A 26,636-nucleotide genomic window follows, 5' to 3' on the forward strand; every position below is an offset into this window, starting at 1 on the left:
ATCCCAAACTTCAACAGTTAAACCGTTTATAAACCCCGTCCGTGTTTGATTCCATCGATTCGGGTAATTCTTCGCGTGAAATCATTCATTACTATTGGTCAAACTGACAGGCCAGCAATTCCTACTCCGCGCGTGCAAATGTGCCTTATTACGACCCGATTTCAGATATATCCGCAAAAGCCGTTAATCCTTCTAACACTGTTTTTCTTTTATTTTGAGGTTAGCCTGCATAGGATTATATTTTTTCTTTCAATATCAACACCGTTCGATAAAGATGACGAAGCACACAGGAATATTGGTAATTACTTGAAAGGATTACGAAGGAAGGGGTTTTGATATCGTGAAACACGCAGTTTGTGTTCAATTTGCTGAAGAAATTGACGAAGTTATTAATTAGAAGTTATTAGAAATGAGCAAACGATGGATTTCAATGGGCAGAGGGAAAGCAAAGGAAGGGAGCAGTTTGAAGGTAATTATTTTTTTCTTTGCAATACCAAATTGTAAATTTGAAATAACTAAAATGTTTTTAAAATTGGAAAAGAATATTTACATTTCTGAATATTTCTTGGTGCTATAGTGATATCATTTTATGTACCTTTAGATACATTTGTGAACATAAATTTTTACATTTTCTGAAATGTCTTTTGTTTTTCATTTTTTTTATTCATTCATTAATTTTTCTGCTTATTCTTGATACAAAAAAGGGGAAGTATTTCGTAAAGAGATAAGAACAAATTGTATGACATTGATACAATCAGGTAAACTCTGATAACATCAAGGTAAAAAACAAATTGATGGAGTTAACTTCCACGCGTTCAAATCGTTGTGTTCAAAGTTATAAAAGTTATAAAGAGTTCTCTTTCCAAACATTACATGGCTGATTTAAACTTAGATTAATATAAATGGTTTTGTTAATGTATTTCTGAAATTTGGCGAGTACCTTATGACGAAAATTCCCGTGAGGCCCTATGGAACGACGATTCGTGACAGATGTCGGCGCGTTAATTCCCGGACGACAGTTGTTTATACCGGTAATCGAATCATCAATTACATTACATGGCCCATTTCCTGTGGCTCACCTCGGCTGATGTACTGGTCAATTCTGGTCCAATTGTGACCCCAACCAATGGAAAGCTAACTATTGAGGAAATGATTTCTTGTTTTTTAGCGAGATTAACCAAATCGTTGTGCCCTCGTAAAGCCGACAAAACTACCTTTAAAAAGCTGATAACAAATATTTATGAATACGATAACATATTTTGAAAACCATCTTAAATAGATTATTTCCCTGACGTTTCATAAAAAAGTAATATACACATTGTAACTAAAGCATGTGCCGCAGTTTTCCATGCACAAAAACCCCCCATGTAAACAGAGGAAATGTCGGACATCCCAGGTTTGGATTAGAGATAAATGTATTCCTTTCACCGTCTAGAAAACAGGACAGGTGCGCTAAAAAACTACTCACGTATAACGTTTTCGTCAGACATGCACAAAAATAGATTTTGATATACAGTGTAAATATATACCACAGAGAAATACAAAATTATGTTTTTGAAACATAAATGTTACTAAATAAATTGTGGCTTGTTCATTCTATAGACTGGGTAAGTTGTGACCATGCTGACGATCGTTGCAGACTTCTTGGTACATTTCATTTCTCGATTATGTGCTACTCTCTGTTTTTCAGTAAAATGGAAAAGTGCATCGAAAACATTTTATTGCAAAAAAAGAGAACACATAGCTAATATGTCTACTCTAGAACACGAGTTCTAACACCATTTTTGTGGAGTTAGAATGTTTTCCTAATTAGTACGTAACAATTACTAAAATGTCAAATTAATGCCCCTCTGACAAAAAGCCTGTGATACAAAATATATTGACCGCCAAACGAAGCCACTTTATATTGACCGCCGAAGAAGCCTCTTGTGGTCTCAGGATGAGCAGCCGCTAGAGGGGATATCACAATAGAATTATAAGTCTCCAGACCTCGATGATTAAACTTGAATGCCGTTTCCAATCGGATTACAACAGAGTCTTATAAGTCACTGACAGGTCACAGTTTCTGCGCTTCGAGGCGAGGAGGGGGCTGAAGGAAAGCTTCCGGCCATGGCGCCATTAACGCCACCTCTCGAGACAAAGGAGAGTCTGCGACATAAATATGCACATAGGACAGGAAGCATACTGTTTAGAAATACACAGGAGTACATAAAACATAGAGAACGCTTCGGCTACTTTTGATTGGTTAAGTGTTGTTGTATAAGTGGGTATTTATGTTGATCATATTGGCTGAAAAATATAAATAAGATGCAATATATGAAGCATTTCAGTATTATCTGTGAATGAAATGTTTACGTTAACCTTTATGAAGGTATTGATTTTGTTGCTTCGCAAAACATCTTTTCGAACACGCCAATAAGTTTAAACAGGAACCATCACACGACCCAATTTCTTTTGTACAGAAACTGGCCGCAGGGTCGCTGACGTTTGTCAAGGCCTATTCCAGTGGGCAGGCCAGTTCCGCCATCGATGGTTTGGAGGACGAGCTCGAGGCGGAAATACAACGGGAAAAACAGACAATAGCTACATCCGGATTCGGAAGGTAAATATCACGTGACAAATACGTGGTGGCGAATAGAGTATTAGGTATTAATGATATGATTCAGAGAATAACTGCGATTCCAGAATTTGAATGATATGACATCATCCGTAGCCCTGGAAACCATCCGTTTGTCCTCCACCGTTCTATATATCACTCGTTTATTATATAATAAATTTTCAGGTTTGATCAGATATATTGTGCATATTAAATTCAAATAATATCCCTATCAGAAAATTTTCTGACGTAAAATACAAACCTTCAGAGTTCACTTGGAACATTTCGGACCAGAAGCCCATGGACTACAAAGCTCACATGAGTTATCTTGTTCGTAATTCATCAATAAGGTTTGGACGTAACCGGAACAATGTTCAGTGAAGGGTCTGAGGTTTCCCTACCCTCTGTATAAGTGTGCATAACTGGTCTTGAATCCCTCTCTTAGTGACACTCTGACTTAAGATGTTAGAGGATGTCTGTATGTTCAGATGTAGAAATGAATTTTATCCATCATATTCTGTGTATCTTCTACTTGATGGGTCAACATCTGAACAATGCAAACAGAGACTGTGACATAATTTGGTCTTTTCTGGCTTATTAGCTTAAAGTGAGCGACATCTCACATGAGCCCCTGACTTGGGTGTAATGAGACTAGTGTACAATAACCATGATAACTACAAGAGGTAAACATTAAACCGAAAATTGCTGTCATCAACGGTTGGTAATTCATGCTTTAAAATCTTAAGTACATTAAATGATTTTGTTCATCCGTATAAACTGTATAAATATGTTTTGGATTGCCGTAAACTTGACAAATCAATACTTAAACAGATTCATGAACAGCCCCACTCTTCAGACCCACCGATTAGAATCTAAGCAGCGGATTTTATACCGCACAATTTAAGCAACAGTAGCAGCCAAATCCCGCTAGTAGGTCTCGAGGGGCTGTCATCCCCTAGAAAATTACCAAAGTCTCGCGGGGCTGTCATCCCCTAGAAAATTACCCAACTTCATAAAGCATTTAAAGAAACAAAAAAGGACAGTCGATTTAATCTGGAACTCAATGTGTGAGTAATTTTTATGTTATTCTCGATTTGTATCGAGCTGAAGAATTCACCACATGCAGATTTACACTTTCCAAGATTAAACAAAACTCAAGAACACATTGCAAAAGATACAAACAAATTGTGAGGAGTTTGTAGGCTGGGATGCTTGTTATAGGCTTCACCCGCCGCTATTTTGGTGAACCCCGACATGCTTTATTGCTATTTCAGTTTCTTTGTGAGATCATTGTTTTAAAAAATAAATTTCAAATTACTCTGTTTTTAAAAAGCTCTCTTACAACTACTAAATACATAGGTTTTCTGCAGGATCTCGTTTCAGTTATCCAATATAAAATTAATAGTCTTTCTAAAGTGAAGATTATTAGAACACGATGATGCAATCCGCGAAAGCGTGATTTGAGTAGATTAACATTAAATAGGATAATGGTATTCTGTCAGAATAATGACTGGTATTTTGTGGTAATTACCGGCGTTTTTAATAACAAGCAATGCATCCTCCTATCAGGGAATCTACAACACTCCTATGCGTAACTCTTAACAACAGCGCCTTATCTCCAGTTACACACGATCTCAACACCGGATCAGATGCTTCGCCAATAAAAACATTATCACCTCCCTGATTACCTTCTGGAATTTGTTTATTTATTAAATTTGATTCTTATTTCGCTCTCCTTCTCTTGATTATCTATGTCAATCACTCGAGACATGGGGCCCGTGAACTCTTGTAATAATGCATCCATAAATTCTCATATGCGAACAAATGAAACCCCCATTCCTTATTCATAACACATCAGTAATATTGATCATTATTGTGGATAAGATGCCTTTAATTAACAGACAAATTCCGTATTGTACGCAAAACCACGTTGTTAGAATACTGAATATAAATTGGGGTGTCTGCAAGGCCATCTATTCTCGGGTCCTTGATGAGACGTAAACGACCCAATTGTTGATTATTTGTGTATAACGTTAATGGGTTGTAGGGTTTCAGTATTACTAAATATATCAAGCTTCACAGCTTCGTAAAAACAATGACGTCACTATCTAAAGAATAACAGTATATTATCAAATATATAGATCCTTTGAATTATCCTTTAAGAGTGCAAAGTCAGAGAAATTCTGTTCAATGCATACTAAAGTAAATCAAATAAATATGTATTACTCCTGGGGGATGAAAACAATAATTCATCAAAGATCAAGTGCCTGGAACCCTGATTTTCTGAACACAAACGGCGTCAATCAGATATCATATATTTACCATACGGTGGATATTAATTACAACCTACCTTTTTTGTTCCTAACTTTGGACAGACATTTTCAGAATTCCTTTCTATACACATGCACTGGTTCTTGTAACATTTTATATTAAACGTTTGATTTATTAAGCGTATGTACATGTACAAGTTGACATTATAGAAATGTTTAGTTTGTATAGTCGCAGGTTTGTGAAAGTCAGCTTAAGCTCATGTCGCCACAAGTTGCTACTGTGTTGTCTGACCTGTGTGTTGTCTGACCTGGGTTCTATATATGTTGTTTCTTTTAGGAATAACTCAATGATGGTATATTATTATTCTCTTATAGAATGATTGAATGAGAAATTATACAGCGCGATTGGTACTCCTCCTAGGCACCTGATCCCACCCCTGGTGTGTCCAGGGGTCCGTATTTGCCCAACTATCTATTTTGTATTGCTTATAGGAGTTATGAGATTGATCACTGTTCATTATCTTCACCTTGCATCTTATAAATTCTCCGATTAGGTATTGTAATTTTACTGGGTTTTCTTTCTATATACATGTATTTGTATGAAATGTTTGGGACATTGCCCCTAAACTGGTCGCGGCTACTCAGTATTTACATGTATATAACTGGTCGCGGTTACTCAGTATTTACATGTATATAACTGGTCGCGGTTACTCAGTATTTACATGTATATAACTGGTCGCGGTTACTCAGTATTTACATGTATATAACTGGTCGCGGTTACTCAGTATTTACATGTATATAACTAGTCGCGGCTACTCAGTATTTACATGTATATAACTAGTCGCGGTTACTCAGTATTTACATGTATATAACTAGTCGCGGCTACTCAGTATTTACATGTATATAACTAGTCGCGGTTACTCAGTATTTACATGTATATAACTGGTCGCGGTTACTCAGTATTTACATGTATATAACTGGTCGCGCTTACTCAGTATTTACATGTATATAACTGGTCGCGGTTACTCAGTATTTACATGTATATAACTAGTCGCGGTTACTCAGTATTTACATGTATATAACTGGTCGCGGTTACTCAGTATTTACATGTATATAACTGGTCGCGGTTACTCAGTATTTACATGTATATAACTGGTCGCGGTTACTCAGTATTTACATGTATATAACTGGTCGCGGTTACTCAGTATTTACATGTATATAACTGGTCGCGGTTACTCAGTATTTACATGTATATAACTGGTCGCGGTTACTCAGTATTTACATGTATATAACTAGTCGCGGTTACTCAGTATTTACATGTATATAACTGGTCGCGGTTACTCAGTATTTACATGTATATAACTAGTCGCGGTTACTCAGTATTTACATGTATATAACTGGTCGCGGTTACTCAGTATTTACATGTATATAACTGGTCGCGGTTACTCAGTATTTACATGTATATAACTGGTCGCGGTTACTCAGTATTTACATGTATATAACTGGTCGCGGTTACTCAGTATTTACATGTATATAACTGGTCGCGGTTACTCAGTATTTACATGTATATAACTGGTCGCGGTTACTCAGTATTTACATGTATATAACTGGTCGCGGTTACTCAGTATTTACATGTATATAACTGGTCGCGGTTACTCAGTATTTACATGTATATAACTAGTCGCGGTTACTCAGTATTTACATGTATATAACTGGTCGCGGTTACTCAGTATTTACATGTATATATCTATTTTGTATATAACGTTCGTGCTCGTGCTATGACAGCGCAAAACCTAAAATGTAGCTACTTAAAAATGCTCCTCCGTCAAACGCTCGGCATTCAGAAGTAGGAGTCGTGAGTCTTTTGGACGATATCCCCGTGTCGCGACAGACGTCGTCATGCTACGGTCCTCGCCGTCCTGCATAGGTCTATATTTGTGGCACTTCATCTGCAGCCGGTGACGTTTGGAGGTTTTTTTTTTAGAAGGGACATACAACAAAGCAAAAACAAATCATTGTAGTGGGAGGTCCGTATTAATACGACACCAAATCTCTCGGATTTTTGTTTTTAATGAGGGAATATTACGGAAGTTTAAGGAATGTGTTTATGATTTTCAATGTTTTAGTGAGTTCATTAGAGTACTCAATGTCCTTGTTTAAGTGAGTTCGATAGAGTAGTCAATGTCCTTGTTTAAGTGAGTTCGATATATTACTTCCTGATTTTCTTTGTTGGTTTTCTTTGTTGTAGTGAGTTTGATAGAATACTTCCCGGTTTTTTTGTTTGTTTTAATGAGTTCGATAGAATACTTTCTGATTTTTTGTTTGTTTTAATGAGTTCGATAGAATACTTTCTGATTTTTTGTTTGTTTGTTTTAATGAGTTCGATAGAATACTTTCTGATTTGTTTGTTTGTTTGTTTTAATGAGTTCGATAGAATATTTTTTGATTTTTTGTTTGTTTGTTTTAATGAGTTCGATAGAATACGTTCTGATTTTTTGTTTGTTTTAATGAGTTCGATAGAATACTTTCTGATTTTTTGTTTGTTTGTTTAAACGAGTTCGATAGAATACTAGTACTTCCTGATTTTCCTGTCTGAGGAAGTATGATCAAATACATCCTTATTATCCCCAATTTCGTGAATACAATGAAATACTTCTTGATCGATGGATTCAGGGGGAGTGGGGGACGTGCTCATTAAAAAAAGTTATATTCAATAGAACATTACTAAGTAGATGTCTGAAACTCTCCATTCCTGAAAAATAATGGAACGTTATCACAATAGAATGACGTTCCAGCTGGATTTTAATCCTTAGTCCTATTCATTCCTTAGTCATTCCAGTAAAATTGTAATAGTTCATTGTACATCCCCAGTCCTATACTAAATCTCAATCCGGTAAACTTGTAATGGTTCATTGTACATTCCCCATCCTATACTAAATCTCCTTTCGCTGACGTGTTTACTCTTCTTCAGCAATGTTTACACTTGGCCAATCGGCATCAAATAAACACACTTCTGAAATGCACTTCTACCATATCGTAAAAAGCGCTGCTTTAGTTGCCTTGTGCTTTGCAATTACACGGATTCAAAATAAGGACATTTTTATATTATTGACAATTCCATGTACTCCCAAGGACACAGCACAGTCTCCCGATCCAGAATAATAAATGCTAGATGAGTTCTGTATGAAAGTTGGGGAGGATGGAGGACAGGGATATCAACTAGTCTAGAATAACTAATTGCATTTATTATAAAGTTTGAAATTTTATCAAATGCATCTTCACCAGTAAATAAGATTCTCGCAGGTCTTATGTTCCGGTTATGTTGAGGGTGAACGTAGAACCGCATGAAAGGTGAAAAATTCCCCATGGGATGATTTATGTTAAGTAAATATTCTACCTAATTGTTTTACTACTTTTCAATATAATATGCTAACGGTTTCTGTAAAATAACATTTGCTGTTTGATATGATGCCATGAACCCGTTTAAAAGAGTAGATACTTTATTTTTATCAGATAATGAACAGTTCAATTTCACAACGTAACAATTATGAAAGCGTTGCAGTGGTTTAAATAAAACTTGGCATAACTGCCTGTAGAGAATCAACGTTTGATGCTGTTGTTGGGACACATATAAATGAATTCTTATTCATTGGATTGCCCTAGCTTATTTTCATATTTCAATGAAAGCTGAAGATAAGATCAATCTCATAACTCTGATAAGCAATACAAAATAGATAGTTGGGCAAACACGGACCCTGGACACACCAGAGGTGGGATCAGGTGCCTAGGAGGAGTAAGCATCCCCTGTCGACCGGTCACACCCGCCGTGAGCCCTATATCCTGATCAGGTAAACGGAGTTATCCGTAGTCAAAATCAGTGTGCCACGAACGACCTAACAAACACCAATATCAATATTACGTAAAGGTTTGACACTACACAAATTCACTGGGTTTATTTTTTTTTTTTTTTTTGTATTTTGCTTTTTTTTTTTTTTTTTTGGTTTATCGTTGCAGAAAGTAAACACAGTCATACAGCATTTAACACATAGCCGATACATTTAAATTCAAAATAAATACATGCAATTTGTAATTGCAAAATTTGATTTATAAACATATTTTTAATTGGTAAATATAGATAAGAAGTTTGAAATTTACAAACTGTTGAGACCAATGTAGATTTGTTACACATTAGACAGTGCATTGTGCTATCAACACCCCCATCAATGCGAACACATCATAAGAAACCACTATCCCAGGAGCGATCTGATCTTTCATTGATATGGCTGAGGATCGTTCTTCAGAATTATCAAGTGATTTGTTCTTCCTCCCCTTCGTCTTTTGTCCCAAATCTTTCTTGATCACGATTTTAATCGGAAATTGTGAATATGAACTTTCCTGTTCGTGTGTAGTAATTATGAATCTATATCTATATCTCGCTTCTACGATCGACTTCCAATCCAGGCGATATTGTCTTTTCTCGTCAAATTAGGCTGGCTTCTGTCAACTAGCCCTCCAATTAAAGGGGAAAAGAATGATCGGTTTCATTCGATAAGAATACAAATTAATCTCAGGCTGCTTAATTAAAGTTGCACGTACGACATCAAATGGCAAAATTCATATAAAACAGAATAGCATTCCATTACCACCAGTATTCTTTAGTTAAAGGTTGAGTTCGTTCAAAATGAGGAAGAAATAACATTTAGATTAAGATTCATAAAATTAATTAGATTTTTCTCTTTCTGGACCAGAAGGTTAATTATGAATTTATTGAAATCTTATTCCTATAGTTACACGTATTGCTGTTCACAGCAGCTTTAATTCGATGTGATTTGTTTGTTGTGAAAATCTTTGATGTACAGCTTTAAGATATAACGAAGTTTTGGCTTTCATTGATACATTGCTAGGTCAAACCCTTTTTTCTGCATTTCGTGCAGAACTTCCATTATACCTGCTGACCGCCTCATTTCCACCTCAAGGTACAGATAGTATATTGAGGTAAAGACTAACGCCCCAGACCACAAAACTCTCCCAGAAAAGCATTATATGTGTCAAAACAGGCTAAAACTCTTCTTTATCTTGATGGTTCGTGAGGTGTAAATACACGTAAACTCACCACGTGGTCAATAAGATTCTAAACACAGCGGATAAACATACGGCGAATCTTAATTGATTAGATGCATGTACATTCTCACTGTGTAAACAACTAAAAGCATGGTACTTAAAATGTCGAAAATCGTCAATGTTGAAGGAGGAATGGTTTCGTATTTCTCCCGAGAATCTCTGTTCTGTTTAATATACTCTTAAGGTATTATACATTGATGTTAGATGATAGAAGAAATATAAAAAGTACCTGTGCGTGTACCCTCAGAACGTGTTAACATACAGCAATAAATAAGGTCTAAAACTTGACATCTCTTTGTTTTTGGTATGTCGTAAACAGTTCAATAACATGTAACAAGCATGGCCCAGCGAAACAAATCAAGACCGAAACTGAAGATACAGAAGACGTTTCAACACCTCTAGACTTAGACTTTAGTGTCATCACTTTATAAATGGAGGGATGCTGAATTCTGAAATAAGCAATGGTGGCTACACATGATTTGTGATTTATCCGTTAATTCAAGCTAACGAGGACAGGACACGGAAATGTATTCTGTTGATGAGTTAAAAGCGAGTCTTAATGAGTATTAATTGATTTTTTTGTCTAGACTATTGAATAGATAGAATGTTCGTAAACATGGAAGATGTGTCCAGAAAACACAAAAATGCATTAAATTGTCTTTAATAGTACAGTCGTTTATGGAGTCCCTCATATACAAATCGAGCTTGAAGACTTTCAAATCACAATGCATTAATCTTTCTTTAACTCAACATTTTGCTCTAGAAAATCAACAAAAACATGTAACATAGAATGACTGAAGATGTTGATAATTTGGCTAGACAATAGTTACATTCTACTATTTAACAAGCATTCTGGAAGTATCGTACCCAACCGGTCACAAGTCAATTCGTATGCGTAATATTCTTTATACGGTCCCAAGTTAATTCGTTTGCGTAATATTCTTTATACGGTCCCAAGTCAATTCGTTTGCGTAATATTCTTCGTACGGTCCCAAGTCAGTTCGTTTGCGATATATTCGTCGTACGGTCCCAAGTTAATTCGTTTGCGATATATTCGTCGTACGGTCCCAAGTAACTTCGTTTGCGTAATATTCTGCGTGAATATTCTTCGTGAATATTCTTGAAGCCAACATTTTATGCACACTGTGAATAGATTTGATAATAAAAATGATTAGGAAAATTGAATTTAATAGATATACACATTGTCAGGACCACATTCGGTCTTGAAATTTCAGTTGTAATGCTTTTTGCATTTTCTTTAATTTTTATATTCAAAGCATGTCAACGATCATCTACAAACGAAATATTATAATTAATAGATGTGGTAAATCAGAGAAACTTGATTTTTTTTCATAATTAAAACAAAAAAGTAAACTAAGTTGTGACAGATGGATTGTAAAGTACATGTAGTAGTTCACTTCGACTCCGTCAGCAGCGGATTAATAAGCGGAACCTTGACAAATATCAATAAAGCATTGTAATGAATACACGCATTGCTTTATTGTTTAGCTGATAACTGATTATACCACACTCCTATATAATAAATATGCTAACATTGACTCCGCTGACCAACATATTGGGTGATTGTAGAATTACTGGCGAACGATTCCCGTTCCCACCGGCCCTAACAGCTTAATAAATCCCATTCCATTCCATTATCTCGTCCTTAAGTCGCAATGAGACAGTCCCAAATTGAAGTGCGCTGAATATGAGAGATTTTATTGAATATGACAAGGCATCGGTCGTTAAGCCTGTTAAAAACGACCAAAAACAAAGTAAATTGTATTTCCAGCGTTACCCTAGCTCTGGCCTATTTGTCAGATGGCGTTCAGCGATCGATACACAAAATCCATCCTGTTCTTGTCCTTTAATATGTTATGAGTTTGTAAAGAACTAAGTTGTTGTGACGTCTTGAACAGAAACCATCTCATAGGGGTGGAAAAACCGTGAAATGTTTTTTAAAATAGTTTTTTAATGTCCCATCGAGAATGTTTTCACTCATATTGAGACGTCACCAGCTATAGGTGACGGTGTTAGACCTCTGCTTAGAACTCAGGACCGTGCCAACGTCTGCTGCGACATGGGACCACCGTGTTTAATGTCATATCCAAAAGACCCATGTTTCTCACTTCTAAATGCCGAGCGTTCGGACAAGGAGCAACATTAACCTATATTTAACGGCTATGACACAAGTGGGGAACGAACACACGACCTTCCTGTTACGAAACGAACGCTCTATACCACTGAGCTACCGCTGGGTGGGGATGAAGAACGGGCGGGGGTGAAGTGTGAAATATGTCAAGGAAATCCATTAGCTCCCTTTATAGTTCAGTGTGGTGTAAATTACCGTGTGTTGGTTCTTTAGTTGGTTGTATAGTGTTTAACGTCCCGCTCGAGAACCTTCTCTAATATGAAGACGTCACCATTGCCGGTGAAGGGTTGCAAACTTTATGCCTCTGCTCGGCGCTTACGACCCTTCAGCATGTAGGAATCTTTTTTATGCCACACCTGCTGTGACACGTGGCCTCGGTTTTCGCGGTATCATATGAAGGATTGTCCCATTTAGTCGTCTATTACGACAAGCAAGGGGTACTGAGGACCTATTCTAACCCGGATCCCCACGGGATGTACAGATTATGAAGGCAGTTTGATATGGTTTTGTTTGTATTAAAATGAAGAAAAAACCCCCACAAAACTCCAGATCCACCCATTCCAAGTAGGAAACACGCCCCACAGCATGATTATCCCTTTCTGGGACCGAATGTTATGTTTTCTGTTGATTTTGCTCTCCTATGTTGAATAGTCCAATTCGCTGGTCTGGTTTATACCCTATAGTTTTCTCTGATGTGTCGAACTATTAAAACGACTTGTGAAGTACAAAATAACAAGATACCATCAGAGGAAATTAACAGGTCATATGTACAAATGAATAGGGCACTACCATCAGAGGAAATTAACAGGTCATGTGTAGAAATGAAAGGGCACTACCATCAGTGGAAACTATCAGGCCATGTGTAGAAATGAAAGGGCACTACCATAAGAGGAAATGAACAGGTCATGGGTAAAAATGAAAGGGAACTACCATCAAAGGAAATTAACAGGCCATGGGTAGAAATAAAAAGACGTTACAGGGGGGAGGGGGATGCAACGAGTTACTGGGAATACAGCAGGTCAACAAAGAAAGAAATCGAACAAGTCACCGGGGAAATAACGGAACCGACGGAAACTGTAAGGACGGTGAAACGAAACACCTCCTTTGTAAAATATCGCTTGTAATGGAGGATTGAAACTATGTGTTGTTTTAAAACATTTCACTACAAATTTAAGACATTTAGATACATGTTCGTCACTATGTTCGTCTGTTTTACCTGTACATGTCACTATGTTTGCCTGTTTTACCTGTACATGTCACTATGTTCGTCTGTTTCACATGTACACGTCACTCTGTTCGTCTGTTTTACCTGTACACGTCACAATGTTTGTCTGTTTCACCTGTACACGTCACTATGTTTGTCAGTTTCACCTGTATATGTCACTATGTTCGTCTGTTTTACCTGTACGTGTCACTATGTTTGTCTTTTTACCTGTACATGTCAATATGTTCGTCTGTTTTACCTGTATATGTCACAATGCTCGTCTGTTTCACCTGTATGTTTTACCTGTACATGTCACTATGTTCGTCACCTGTACATGTCACTATGTTCGGCACCTGTACACGTCACTATGTTCGTCACGTGTACACGTCACTATGTTCGTCACCTGTACACGTCACTATGTTCGTCACCTGTACACGTCACTATGTTCGTCACCTGTACACGTCACTATGTTCGTCTGTGTTACCTGTACACGTCACTATGTTTGCTTGTTTCACCTGCCACTCCGTTTATCTGTTTCATCTGTTGCTCTGTATATTGTTCGTCTGTTTCAACTTTTGCCTTGTCCCGGTTCAACTGTGGAGTTTTAGATATGTAAAGTGCAGCATGACTAATTTGCATTCTATCGGCGAGTAAACTGAGATCTAAGTTAGCATTTGCATGTATTAATTATATAAATGCATGGAATAATTACTGCATCGATACCACATCAAACATCGGGTTTGTGGATTGCATATTAACCAAAGTAAAATTCGTTTTATTTGAACAATATTCATTATTTTTCAGCCATATGATAAAAAACCTTTATTGCCTGTTTGAACTATATTGACATTCTATAAACTTGTAAAATATGTATTCATTTCATGTCGTGTTTGATCAAATTGATCGTTGTTGACATAGCATAGCAGTAATTGATATTTATTTTCTTTCACTCTTTTTCATTTTTAAGCCTGTAGATAGTACTAATGTACTGCATAACTGCATGATGGAAGTCATATGGATATATATGTATATATATATAATTATTGGAGTACAATATTTGGTGTTCGAGTAGTGCAGTGGTAGCGACTCTAACCTCTACGACTCGGGTTCAGTCCTCATTATCAGCGGTGATTGCATGTGAGAGGCCATGGTGGTCACCCACTCGGATACAAGGTTTTCTGTGGGCAGTCTGAAATCCTTCCACACTAATGACCCCCTCAAGCAAACAGCTGTGTTAAATCAGATAAAGGATACCTGGGGAAATATGATCTCAAACTTTTATGAGATATCCTAGCCTTTACCATCTAAACCGTATAAAGATGTATTTTTATCTAATACTAACAAAAGTACAAAGAACCTTTTTTATCAAGTGTAGTTTCTTTCACACAGCAAAAGGCGGTCAGTGTATCGTATGATTTTCATTTTCGTTAGGCGCTGATGACAGAAATATTTAACAGATGGCGCAATTAAAGGTTTAATTCTCTATTACAGATGGCGCTACAAAGGCAGTAAGGTACTCCGCAGTAAATACGTCTTGCTGCTGATTGTTCTGTTAAACATTGTGGACTGTGCTCTCGTTCTTGGTGAACTCGTCCTTGACCTCCATCATGTAAAAAGTAGGCCAATCTGTAAAATTCAATCATATCAAATTTGAAAGGTTTGAATTCAAAAGCGATAGATTCTCATGTTTAAATTCTACCACATGTCATGTATGTATTTTCCGTTTTTAGATATCATAACTGACACTGAAGCCATGTCTTTAACATTCCAACAAAACCTTTCCCAAAGATACCCGGAGAAATTTCGAGTGCAGGACACAAGGCAGGGTTTGCTAACGGCGTATGATACTGTTCTAAAAGCAAACTTAGTTTGGCCTTCTAACATCAACAAAACTACAAAAAAAGACGGAACTATTTCTTTTCCAACGGTGGTGAAAATACAGGAACTCAATTCATCCAAAAGTGATAATGACAAGAAACAATCTCTAGAACACGGAGACTTGGATACAAGAAGGAGGGTCAGAAGGGCGGTGACAGATGATGGATCCACCTCTGAGTCGACTGGCGAGGAGTCTGGCTCGGTTGCCATGGGAAACGGAATGCACTCCGACAGCGTAGAAGAAAAGGTAGCCAGCGTCTTTCACGGGCTCAGTCTCTTCATCGTGGTGGTCCTTCTCATCGAGGTAACAATTATAATGTTCGAATAGCATAGCTCCATAGGGTGAATCAATGAGAAAGAAAACATGGTGTCCTCTATTGCAAAACACTGCGTAAAATGTTGGAGACGCTGTCACAAAACTATCGCAAAATAGACGGGATAAGTTGCCCATGGAACCTTTTCACAAGATACCTCATGGCTAAAATAAGAATGTTTCTTCATTCCATACTATCACCTATAAGAATATTAAACATGCATACTCATTCTTTGTTCATTCAAAAAACTTCATTGTAACAAATTACTGAGGGTTAGATGCTTCTGTTAGATGTAAATGAATAACATTGCTCAAACTTGATTTACAGATGCACACAATCATAATTATTTGATAAATCAGCCTAATGTCACTATAGACATGTGTCTATAACAGAGTATATTATTGTAATGTCATGAAAGAGGGGTGGAGGATGCAGGTGTTGCAGAAATCAGTTTACATTAATCAGGTTGCTACTCAGTTATCTAAGACACTGGGAAATCTTAAGTATCAAATTAATTGCAATCAAGTCTATGTGTTAAAAGGAACCGGTTATTAAAATTTTCTGATAATTGCGATATTTTTGTTAACAGAATATTTGCAGACTTGAAAATACCTGTATGCGTCCTTTCCTGGTAATGCACTGCGAGGTTTATATGTGAATCGAATGCTCTAAACAGGGAAGTAAAATAAAAGTACCCAATCAGCATTATATTTCTACCAGATTCTTTTATATCCATCGTTAGTATAACTATAGTGTTGTAATGATGTGAACAAATGTTTCTCTTTTTGAAGAAAAAACGTTAATTTTTCTTTCATTTGGCTAACAAGTCTACATTATATAGTGTGGTAATGATGTGAACAAATGTTTCTCTTTTTTAAAAAACGTTAATTTTTCTTTCATTTGACAAACAAGTCTACATTATTTGCAAACAAATATGAAATAACTTCCGGTGCTATATACGCACCATTTCGCTGTAGTTCTCGTACTTTTAAGTGATCATATATATATATATATATATATATATATATATATATATATATATATGTGTGTGTGTGAAGACATGAACTGTAACGAAGACGTGTAAAATTTGATTTAACGTGTCTAGTGAAAATGCGCTGAAATTTTATTACGGCATAATAATTCTTTTTCTTTTAAAAGGGTAAAATTATGAATTGTTGAAATTCCAAAACTTTATAGATTGATAATACTAACAATCTTAATAATTAGTATAGCAGATGTTGAAAATAGCTACGAATTGTGCGTTGCTATTACAGAATGTTTACATTTGGAGAAATTGTAAAGGCTTTGGATATCCGAACACTCAGCACAAGCCGATAATGTATCGCAAAGAAATCTCTTCGTCCTAACATTTCTTTCATTTTTTACTCTGCATTCATCTTCTTTTGTAGAGTGTATTCTAAAGATCATGTCTATCATTTTCATTCAAGTTTATCAATACATTCCAGACTTCGCTGAAGGTCGTCTGCTTTGGCAAGCACTTCTTCAACCAGAAGCTTGAGGTGAGAATTTCTTTAGTTTTATCGTGTCTGATTTACCTCTAACATCCAATATGGCGGTGATGTTTTGACACAATGGATGGTAACTACGCAACGAAACACTTGTATGAAGTCTTTAACATGCTGAAATATTCTTAAACAAATGTGGGGAAACCTTTGCAATCAAGGCTATATCTAATGATATAAGCAATTGTTATACTGAAATTCAGCTTTGTGCCTAAAACTAATGTATCGCTCCAGCATTTCTAAATTATAAATTAGACACTTATGATTATAACAACGATAATTAGATGTCTCTGATTCTAACACCTATATAGCAACACCCGACTTTAATGAGGATGATTAGTCCTCTGATTTTACAGAGGATCATAAGACGCCTCGGATTTTAATTAGACTGCTTTTGTATAAATAATTAGACACCTCGACTTTTGATGATGATCATTAGACTATTATCATTTTGATAAGTATAATAATTAGCCCCTTCCCGAAATAAAAAAAACCCCCAAACCCATATTGTAATGCATTTTAAATCACTTAACCATATAAATATAACAATAATTATTATAGTAGCAAAAGGACTAGGGAAAAAGTTATCCAACTTATGCAGTCCGTCTCCCTATGTTAACTACAATTACACATGTAGTATTGACACCCAAGGTATGAACATTCATACATCACATGTGAGAGAGAGAGAGAGAGAGAGAGAGAGAGAATACAAAATGTAACAGATACACGGATAAAGACGAGATGTAAACGTATTTACAGATCGATCTGTCAAGAACAGGAACCAACTACAGCCATTGTTGTAAACGTTAGCGTGCCATAAAATTAAACCTGTAGCACACCGACAACATTTACATATGTATGACGAAAATATAAAAACAGCCTTGTGTACATGCAATAGAACCGTGCATGAGTTTAGCGTCTCTTCATTGAAATTTATTAATGATGGTGTATTTCAAAATATTTCCCTCCATAGAAAGCACCTGCCGAAATACTCAATCTTACACAGTATGAAGAAGTTGGTATCTCGTATAGTTTATATTAGTAGACAAGTTTCATGGATTTTGTAAGTTGAAAGCGTTTCATTTTGTTGTAATCAAATTAATCGACCCTGAAAAATAGATTATGAGAGGTAATGTACAAGACAGTTTCAGGTGTAACAAAAAGTTCATTGATTTGATTGTACTACTTCGTGGCATAAATTGAGAGAGATATTCAAATAAGTATTTGAAAATATTCGCAGGTCAGCCTATCCCACTATTAAATATATCATGATTTATTACATTTTCTCCCGGGGAAATTTTTATTTCGGTTTGGGACGTCTCCATAGTTTTAGTGATGCTCCATGATGACGGAGCAAAATCATTATATATGTTTTATATATTTACATATCCAATGTTCTTGCCTGTGATAGTTTAACACATTGTAATGGTTGTCTTTTCCTCATGAATGCGGTTGTGAAGAACGCCCTTGTGAATGTTGATAAATATAGTACGTCTATTTTAACGTCAGGGAATTCCAATAAAAATGAAACTAGAATGAAAATTTAAAAAAATATTTCTTGAAAATACACGAGGGCATGAACTGCAACGATTCAAATCAACACACTTTTCATGGTTCAGGAAGTATGCCAGCGTGAAGCGTTAACATTCATACCCTCGTGTATTTTTTTAAAAGTTAAATTTACTTCCTAAATTTCAAAATATATGCTTTTCAAAATGAAAACTCTACTTTATTTTTTCATTCAGGTATTCGATGCCTGTATCGTGCTAGCTTCGTTCACCGTTGACTTCATATTCGTGAATGGGATGGCTGCGGACGACATCCAAGACTTTGTGTTCATCCTGGCATTTATGTTACCATGGGGAGTGATTCGTGTTGTCAATAGTAAGTGTTACGTACGCTTTCAAAATTGATGACACCATATTTTGATTCAATGATAGATGCTGTGAATACACATTTTGTATTCACCATGCTCAGTAGTCAGTATATAGGTAAATTCTTTTTATGCGCTTTTGGATTGAAATGCGCATGTCATAACGGAGGTATACGAGTATGTATATCCAAGATGGTTTTAAATATAAGGTGATGCAGAGGAACAGCATTCAACTTTCAAATCAAATGGGTACTACTTCTTTAGGAACAAGTATTGTGTAAAGTGAAATTTAACACATGGTTCTCATATCTCAAAGACGACGATGACGTCACAGGTCAGATGTCCAGTCACTGATGACGGATTTATCTGATAATTACAAAGAACACAGCAGATTGTACATCATAAATAACGTGACGTAAGACGGAGGGATTAGAACGGATTTCACGTGATCTTAATCAACAAAAGTTATGTCATTGCCGTGTGCAGAAAGATAATGCTGATAACGACGGAATTCCGCATCAAAGATAACAGATTTTTTGAATTTAAATACTTCACACAATGCTTCATGATATAATTGATTCTAAGTTTCTTTTGATGTCAAAATAATGATAACTATTACACTCACATGTATGCTGAAATGTATTTTCTTAAATTTCATTTTACTCAATGCATTCTTACTATTTACGCATATCGAGCTAGGTACTGTGATCGATTTCAATAAGGCTTTAAAGATCAAGATATAGTAATCGATTTCAGTATGGCTTTAGAGATAAAGAAATAGTGATCGATTTCAGTAAGGCTTTAGAGATCAAGATATAGTGATTGATTTCTGAGAGATTTTATTAGAGATCAGTGTGATAGATTTCAGAGAAGCTGTATTAGAGATAAAGAAATAGTGATCTTTTTCAGAGAGGCCTTAGGTCTCCATGACGCCGTAATTCATTTCTGAAAATGGACGTACAGGGAAGTGATGTCTGCTTTTGAATTTATTAATTTTGTTCAGATCTGCCTCTACTTCAATGAACTTATAGTTATATTCATACAACTTTGAATTGTTGTAAAGGAAAAAATTAACCTGTATTTCGCAACACACACACCCACTTTAAAGGTTATAAAGGTAAAACTTATAGTGTATTTCTCAAAATACGCATTACAATAGTGGATGACTTAAATATAATTTGATAAAAAACAAAGAATTTTAGACCAATGAATGGTACTTTTATAAGAATGATATATAATGCCAGATACTGAGATAGGTAAAAAATATCTGATCGTGATGAAAAAGTGACGATAACGAACAATGATTTCCATAGATAACAGAAAGAATATAAAATAGTAGGGCAACGGACCCCTGGAAACCAGGGATACTTAGAAAGGGTAAGCATATCCCTCTTGACCGGTCATACCCGCCGTGAGCCTTACACTTAGATTGGGTAACCGGTGTAAACCGTAGGTAAAGTAGTAGAGAACGGTCAAATAATTGATACGAAATACGTCAAGAAGATTCGACCTACTGACATTTTCTATTTGCAAATTACATCATTTTAGTGATCATAGGATTCAGGAAATGCTGATTTTAAACAAGACCGTTGGAACCTCTGTAACATCAACGTATTTGTCAGTAGCCTGCCTCTTTAAAATTTTATCATACGCAGAGCATACTCTCGCGTATAGAATCAGTGAAGAGACAAACACTCCATATGATAATGGAATATTGCTACATTAACATTGGAAGTTGAAAATAGAGGAGCAGAAGTCATTCCGTTTGACATAAAGTTGAGTTGTGAGTTTGCCGTCTTTGTTCATTAAAATATCCAAATATGAAGCATATCGTGTTGTTTATTTCGAGTCCGCTTGGATATATCGAATGGACATGAGGTGGCAGGGGACATTTCTTTTGGTTTTGAAACATGTGGGTAGGGGGTATACATCAAAGTTAGATTATGACAGACTAATGAAAAATCCTATTTCCCTTTTATGTCAATGCTTGTATTTCATATTGGTGTATTTAATAAATTATGACCATAAATTACATGTAATCTATACATACTGGTGCTGGTGCACAAAATATGCTCTGAGCAGGTGTCCCTTTTTTGCTTTGATTTTCTCTCATTTGGGCTAATCCACACCACCTCCACACCATCATAGTACCAAGCGTGGGGATTTAGACACTATGCACAATCAAGAACCCTGTCTGCCCTTCATAAAAATCTACCTTTCATATGGGGCTTTCCACCTTCCCTCTCAGCTACAGACCTTTTGCTGGACCATGCATGTTTTCAACGGAATTTCCTCAGCAACTGACCACGTGTCTTAGTTTCGTATTTGCATCCATCTATATGCTAGGAATCATTGTAACACCTACATGTTGTATATCAACATTTTTATTAAGCACTCAGCTACATTTGACTTGTATCCTAAAATTATTGTATACATTTTTACCCATGTAATATCATTTCAAATATGGGGTATTTCCATTTTTTTTTTTTAAAAAGTTGACCGGGCCTATAGTACAAAACTGTTCTCTGCTACTTGAATGTAAATACATAAAATGTCGTTCATGTGTCTAAATGTCGATTTGAAGATCATGTCAACTGGAATACATCGACTTCTAACGGCATGCAGAGCAACGAGTATTAAGAGCTATATAGAAACTAGGGACCTAGTCTTTAATGTGATTATCAATGTGATATGTGGAGTATATACATGACCATTAATGTTGATTTCAGGTTTGGTAGTCGCTGTTCGTGATCACGAGCACTTCCGGTTAAAACTTCTTTACACACAGAAGAAGAAGGTTGAACAGGAGAACAAACAACTCCGGCAGGACAGGGAGAAGTACACGGTGAGTTCACACGACAGGTGTCCTGCTTCTCATCCGGAATTTCATATCTTACAATGCTCCAGTGTTTGTGTTTTGATTTGGGTATTTCATTTCATACAATGTTCCTTTTTCGATCATTTCATTTCATATACCGGTAATGGTCAGTGATACATTTTCTTTTCTGGACCGCCGTAAAATTTATGAAATATTGCCAAGAATGGCGTAAAACCATAATCAATCAATTAATTCTTTTTATCCGGGTACTTCGTTTCCTACAATGGTCCGCAATTGATTTTCTTATCCGAGCATTTATTTCCTAGAATGGTCCAGTACTAATGTTTATGTTTCTTATCCGGGTATTCGTTTCATACAGTGGTCTAGACAATAGACATGCACGATGTAAGTGTATAATATCAATGGAAACAATTGAAATTTGATACAATGGATTGTAAAGGAAACTGTTTTACAGAGACATGTAATTCCTTTTGTTCATAGTTTGTGAAAAAAATGATATTTTTAAAATATACGACTTTGACAGGAGTTTGTTGAGATGACAAACTCGCGAAATTGGAATATTGTAATATGAATTCTTCGCCAAAGCATTACTCATAAAGAAATTGACAACACCGATATCCAACATTCCATATCTCACTAAAATCTTGGTTTTTGCATAAAACTAAGTGCAAGCGAAATTCATTCTGAAGGAAAAATCTATCAAATAAGATGCTTTGAAAGAGAGAGAACTGAAACGAAATAATGCATCATATTAAGGAAAATTGTCAGCCCGTCACGAGATAATAGAATGAATTTATCAATAATTGAAAAGAGAAGGATAAAAATGGTTATTCCCCCATGCTGTAGTCATAGGTTTCCCATTTCTTGTTCAGGAATTACTCAAAAATAATATCAGAAGTTAATTACATAGCAGAAGCTCGCTGCTCTTTCTAATATAGGACATGGTGCAATGTTTTAGAAGATGATGTAATATTGTTCTCGTGTATGAATGATATTACACGTTCACATGACTGGAACTAAAATAATGAACATCAGGAGAAAATTTAATCAGTCACATGTATAAAAGTTAATCTGTACCTAGTCTGACTAGATATAAATTTTGCACTCGGCGTAAAACCTCGTTCCCACGCGCCAAATACACCCGGGTGCAAAATTTGTAAGAATAGTTTGCACACAGTATGTAAAATCGCGCATGAGAACAGGGCTTTGGTCGCAATAGAAAAAGAATGAAATTTCAGTGAGACTCGAACTCACGATTTAAAACTAGCTACCTGTAGTGAAAAAATTAAAATGATAAATATATAATTTGTATTTATATATGCGTCAGTCACTCGATCTGTTATTTTCCCTTGATATGATTATACCAGTTGTTTTCTTAGCACTTTTACTCTTTGTTGCTGGTTTAGCCACCACTAATCTACAATCCCCCTGTCCAACATTACCAGATCAGTGTTTAAAGTAGTCATCATTAAGGACACCCCCCCCCCCAAAAAAAAACTTGGCCCCTATCCATCAAAATCATGAAATCAACCCCACAACAATAGCCTCTGATTGCACGTTAGTTTGTTTAGAAATTAATATACCCACCTGTTCTATCAAGATTTACTCTCAAGAGCCTTACATGTCAGTCTAATAACATAGGTAGAATTCTTAATGCGTGAACATAACTTAAGCTATACTTCATATCGATTACAATTTGATACAAATGCCATTACAAAAATTATTTCAAATTCATAAATTTGCTCAAAATGAATGGACTTCATTAAACTTAATTAATAAGAGGGATCTTCAAACTTTAATTACATGCACAATGCACTTTTTAGAGCAACCTTTATAAATGTCTACAATGTAACATGTGATATGTACCAAAAAGCGATTTAAAGGTCATCAAGAGAAACTGCATACATTCACCAGACTTGGATTCATCAGAAATGTGACAGTTTGCACGCCTCGGGTTCCATCCATTGACAGTACCGCTCACTATCATTACCACTCCTCATCTCCTGTATTAGGCAAACTGATTTGACATTGACTCTTCATGCCACCCACAGATCACGCCCGGCTTCTTTAGTTATGAATTCTGTTTACTTAGATATTAATTAAAGCTATGGAGTGCACACGATGAAAATTGGCGGCTACATGGAAGAACACTTAGTTAAGCAGCCGACATCGCGCGCGGCGCCCGGGAAATCGCTGCTTCAATCTTTTGATCAGATTAATGGGGATTATGGACCCCCGCATAGCTCTCCTATGCAATATATCTCATTGAAACTATTCACTCTATTTTAAAAAGCTATGGGAAGAATTGTTCATTACATGGGTGATCACAATTCATAAATTTATACAACTAACTTAAAAAAAAATATGGAATGCAAATTTGATAATAAACATATAACTGTTCATCGTCAATCATGACTTCAATCATGAAAAAATTAGGTCATACATAAACCATAATTCGAATATTGTATTTGAATTATGGTTTATGTATGACCTAATTTTTTAAAACGCCAATATCATGAAATTGTAGAGTTATTCTGACATGTATTTGTTTCTCTGGGTTTTGAGAAGGTATATTAATATTATAAGTATGTTTCTTTGAACTGTAAAACAGATGGGTTTTGGAACGTATATTCATTCATGCTCTAAGAACAATCACAGACATGTTTGATTTTAACAAAGAAATCAATAATTGACTTTAGATATGTTTTTTTTTTAAATTTTCAGGAACAATTGGATTCTATGCGAAGGTTGTGTTTGGCTGAAGGGATTGAAGACTGGAAGGTCCAACAAACCATTGGTAACGATTATTTACAGCATAGACTGTCTCTGAGATAAATTCAAATATGCATGGATTGGTAACATCAGACAGTGTTTTAATATTAAAATTGAGACGTTGTTTAAACTCACTTTCTGAATTGATTATGCACATTTTAATTTCACAAAGATATTTTTCGATTTCTTGAGCAGCTAGACAACCAATCAAACCCGGCAAAGGAATAATGGGATCGTTTGCCAGCCTTGCCCTTGGCGCGCTAGGTGGACACAAGTCGAACGGCTCCAGCTTCTGGAACCTTCTAGCGACACCAAAACTAAGGCGTGGGAAATCAGAGGAGTGGGAGGGAAAAACTGGGGTCCAAATAAAGGAAGACACGCGATCACTGAGGTACACTGACAGGGTTTGGACTGTGGCAGGGACGACCGACCTCCATAAGAAAAACAAAAAGGCAAGGTCACTTTCGCATCAAAGCACGGTAGATAGCGATCCAGGGACTCCGACGATCATCAAAGGGAGACTAAAAGCCATCAAGCGCTTCTTGAGGCGACAGGACCCTGTGGATAATGCTTCGTTTTCATCCATGGACACCACAGAGAAAGACTCAAAGTGTTCTTTGAACAACATCACGCCATCTGAAAATTCATCTCCTCCAATAAGTTTTGAATTCGATAGCATGGACGAGATAGACCATCACGTTTCGTGTTCTCCTACGTGCGAAATCATAAATGAAGTGTCAAGAGAAGTAAGTTACACAGACAGCCATTCATACTGTGATCGACGAGAAAGTACCAAGTCGTGCTCAGAACCAAACGAAGAAGAGAGTGCCTATGTTCGCCGAAATAGCAGTAAAAAGTCCTTTCGGGAATCGCACAGGACAAGTTCAAAGAGACGCCGCGAAGGACTGAGCATGCGCCGCTGTGAATCAAATCCAGAGGAAGATTCCGGTACCACAGTAGAGAGGATCATATATGCTATTCCTGATGAAGCAAAAGAAGAGACCCCAGACTCATGTGACAAAGTTACTTTCTACAACAGTAGCGAAGAACAATCTGAAAGTAAAAGCACTGAAACAATCACAGCAAACTCAGAAACTGAAACAGAAACAGAAAAGATACAACAAAAGGATAGCTTGAAATGCAATGCGACGCATGATTGTCCCTTAAATCAATTGAATCATCATGACGAAAAGACTAGCACATATCCAAGTATTCAAGCTGACAGACATGAAAATAAAATGGCAGAAAATACGACGTATTATATTGCCAAAGAAAATTTCAAACTACAAATTCCACCAACAAGTTCATTTCTGACTAATTTTAAGAAAGATCAGCACGTGAATCCGACAAAACGATATGAACCCAAATTTGATAAAAGATTAATTCCAAACGTTCCCAAATCATTGAATATCAAACCATATGCAACACTACGAAACCCCAAATCCCTTGTATCTAAATCCAAGAGCGAAGATTTTAAAGTGATATGCAATGGTAACTTAGCGACAGTGAAACATTCTCTGATTGAGAACAACAATGAAAAACACTTCTCTGATACTGGTGTTCAGAACGCTGCAAAAGATAAACTGGAAGGATCTCGAAGTATCACTGACGACAACATACTAAATAGTGACCTCACAAAACTACTCTTATGCAAAATGTGCGGGAAATGTAAAGAACATACTTCCGGGTTTTCTGTGTGTTCCTGCACGTCAGACATATTGCTGCATTCCGACAATGCTAAATGCAAAGAAAACCGGTCCATGAGCGGTCTGAAGAGCGACTATCAGGGAAAGCACGAGAGCAGTTGTGAAGATAATGACGTATGTGAGGATGATGACGTCATGCATCCGTTGTTAAGAAAGAAATGACAATATCTTATTTTCACCTTTTCATAACTTAACTTTACTTATAAAGTGTTTCATGTATTTTGTATAAATATGCAATACATTATATTTTTCAGAATATTAATCTATTAACATCGTTCTTGGGTGCTTATTTTAAGATAATGAACAAAAGATATTACAGACCATCATTTGCATTTAACCCCTGAACATATGTCATGTTGGTATTTAAAATAAAAACCCAGCTAAGTAT

The 26,636-nt window shown here is 36.2% G+C and overlaps 1 protein-coding gene across 1 annotated transcript; it reads left to right on the plus strand.

Moving 5' to 3' along the window:
• On the plus strand, positions 1 to 26,636 carry LOC125646319 (uncharacterized). The gene is made up of 9 exons (XM_048872552.2): positions 1 to 469; positions 2,463 to 2,602; positions 14,835 to 14,959; positions 15,074 to 15,525; positions 17,002 to 17,055; positions 18,804 to 18,942; positions 21,661 to 21,776; positions 24,495 to 24,567; positions 24,738 to 26,636. The coding sequence occupies exons 1-9, from the start codon at positions 410 to 412 to the stop codon at positions 26,408 to 26,410; spliced, it is 2,832 nt and encodes a 943-aa protein (XP_048728509.2). The 5' UTR covers positions 1 to 409; the 3' UTR covers positions 26,411 to 26,636.

This window comes from Ostrea edulis, chromosome 6 (assembly GCF_947568905.1).
Source record: "Ostrea edulis chromosome 6, xbOstEdul1.1, whole genome shotgun sequence".
NCBI classification, from domain to species: Eukaryota; Metazoa; Mollusca; class Bivalvia; order Ostreida; family Ostreidae; genus Ostrea; species Ostrea edulis.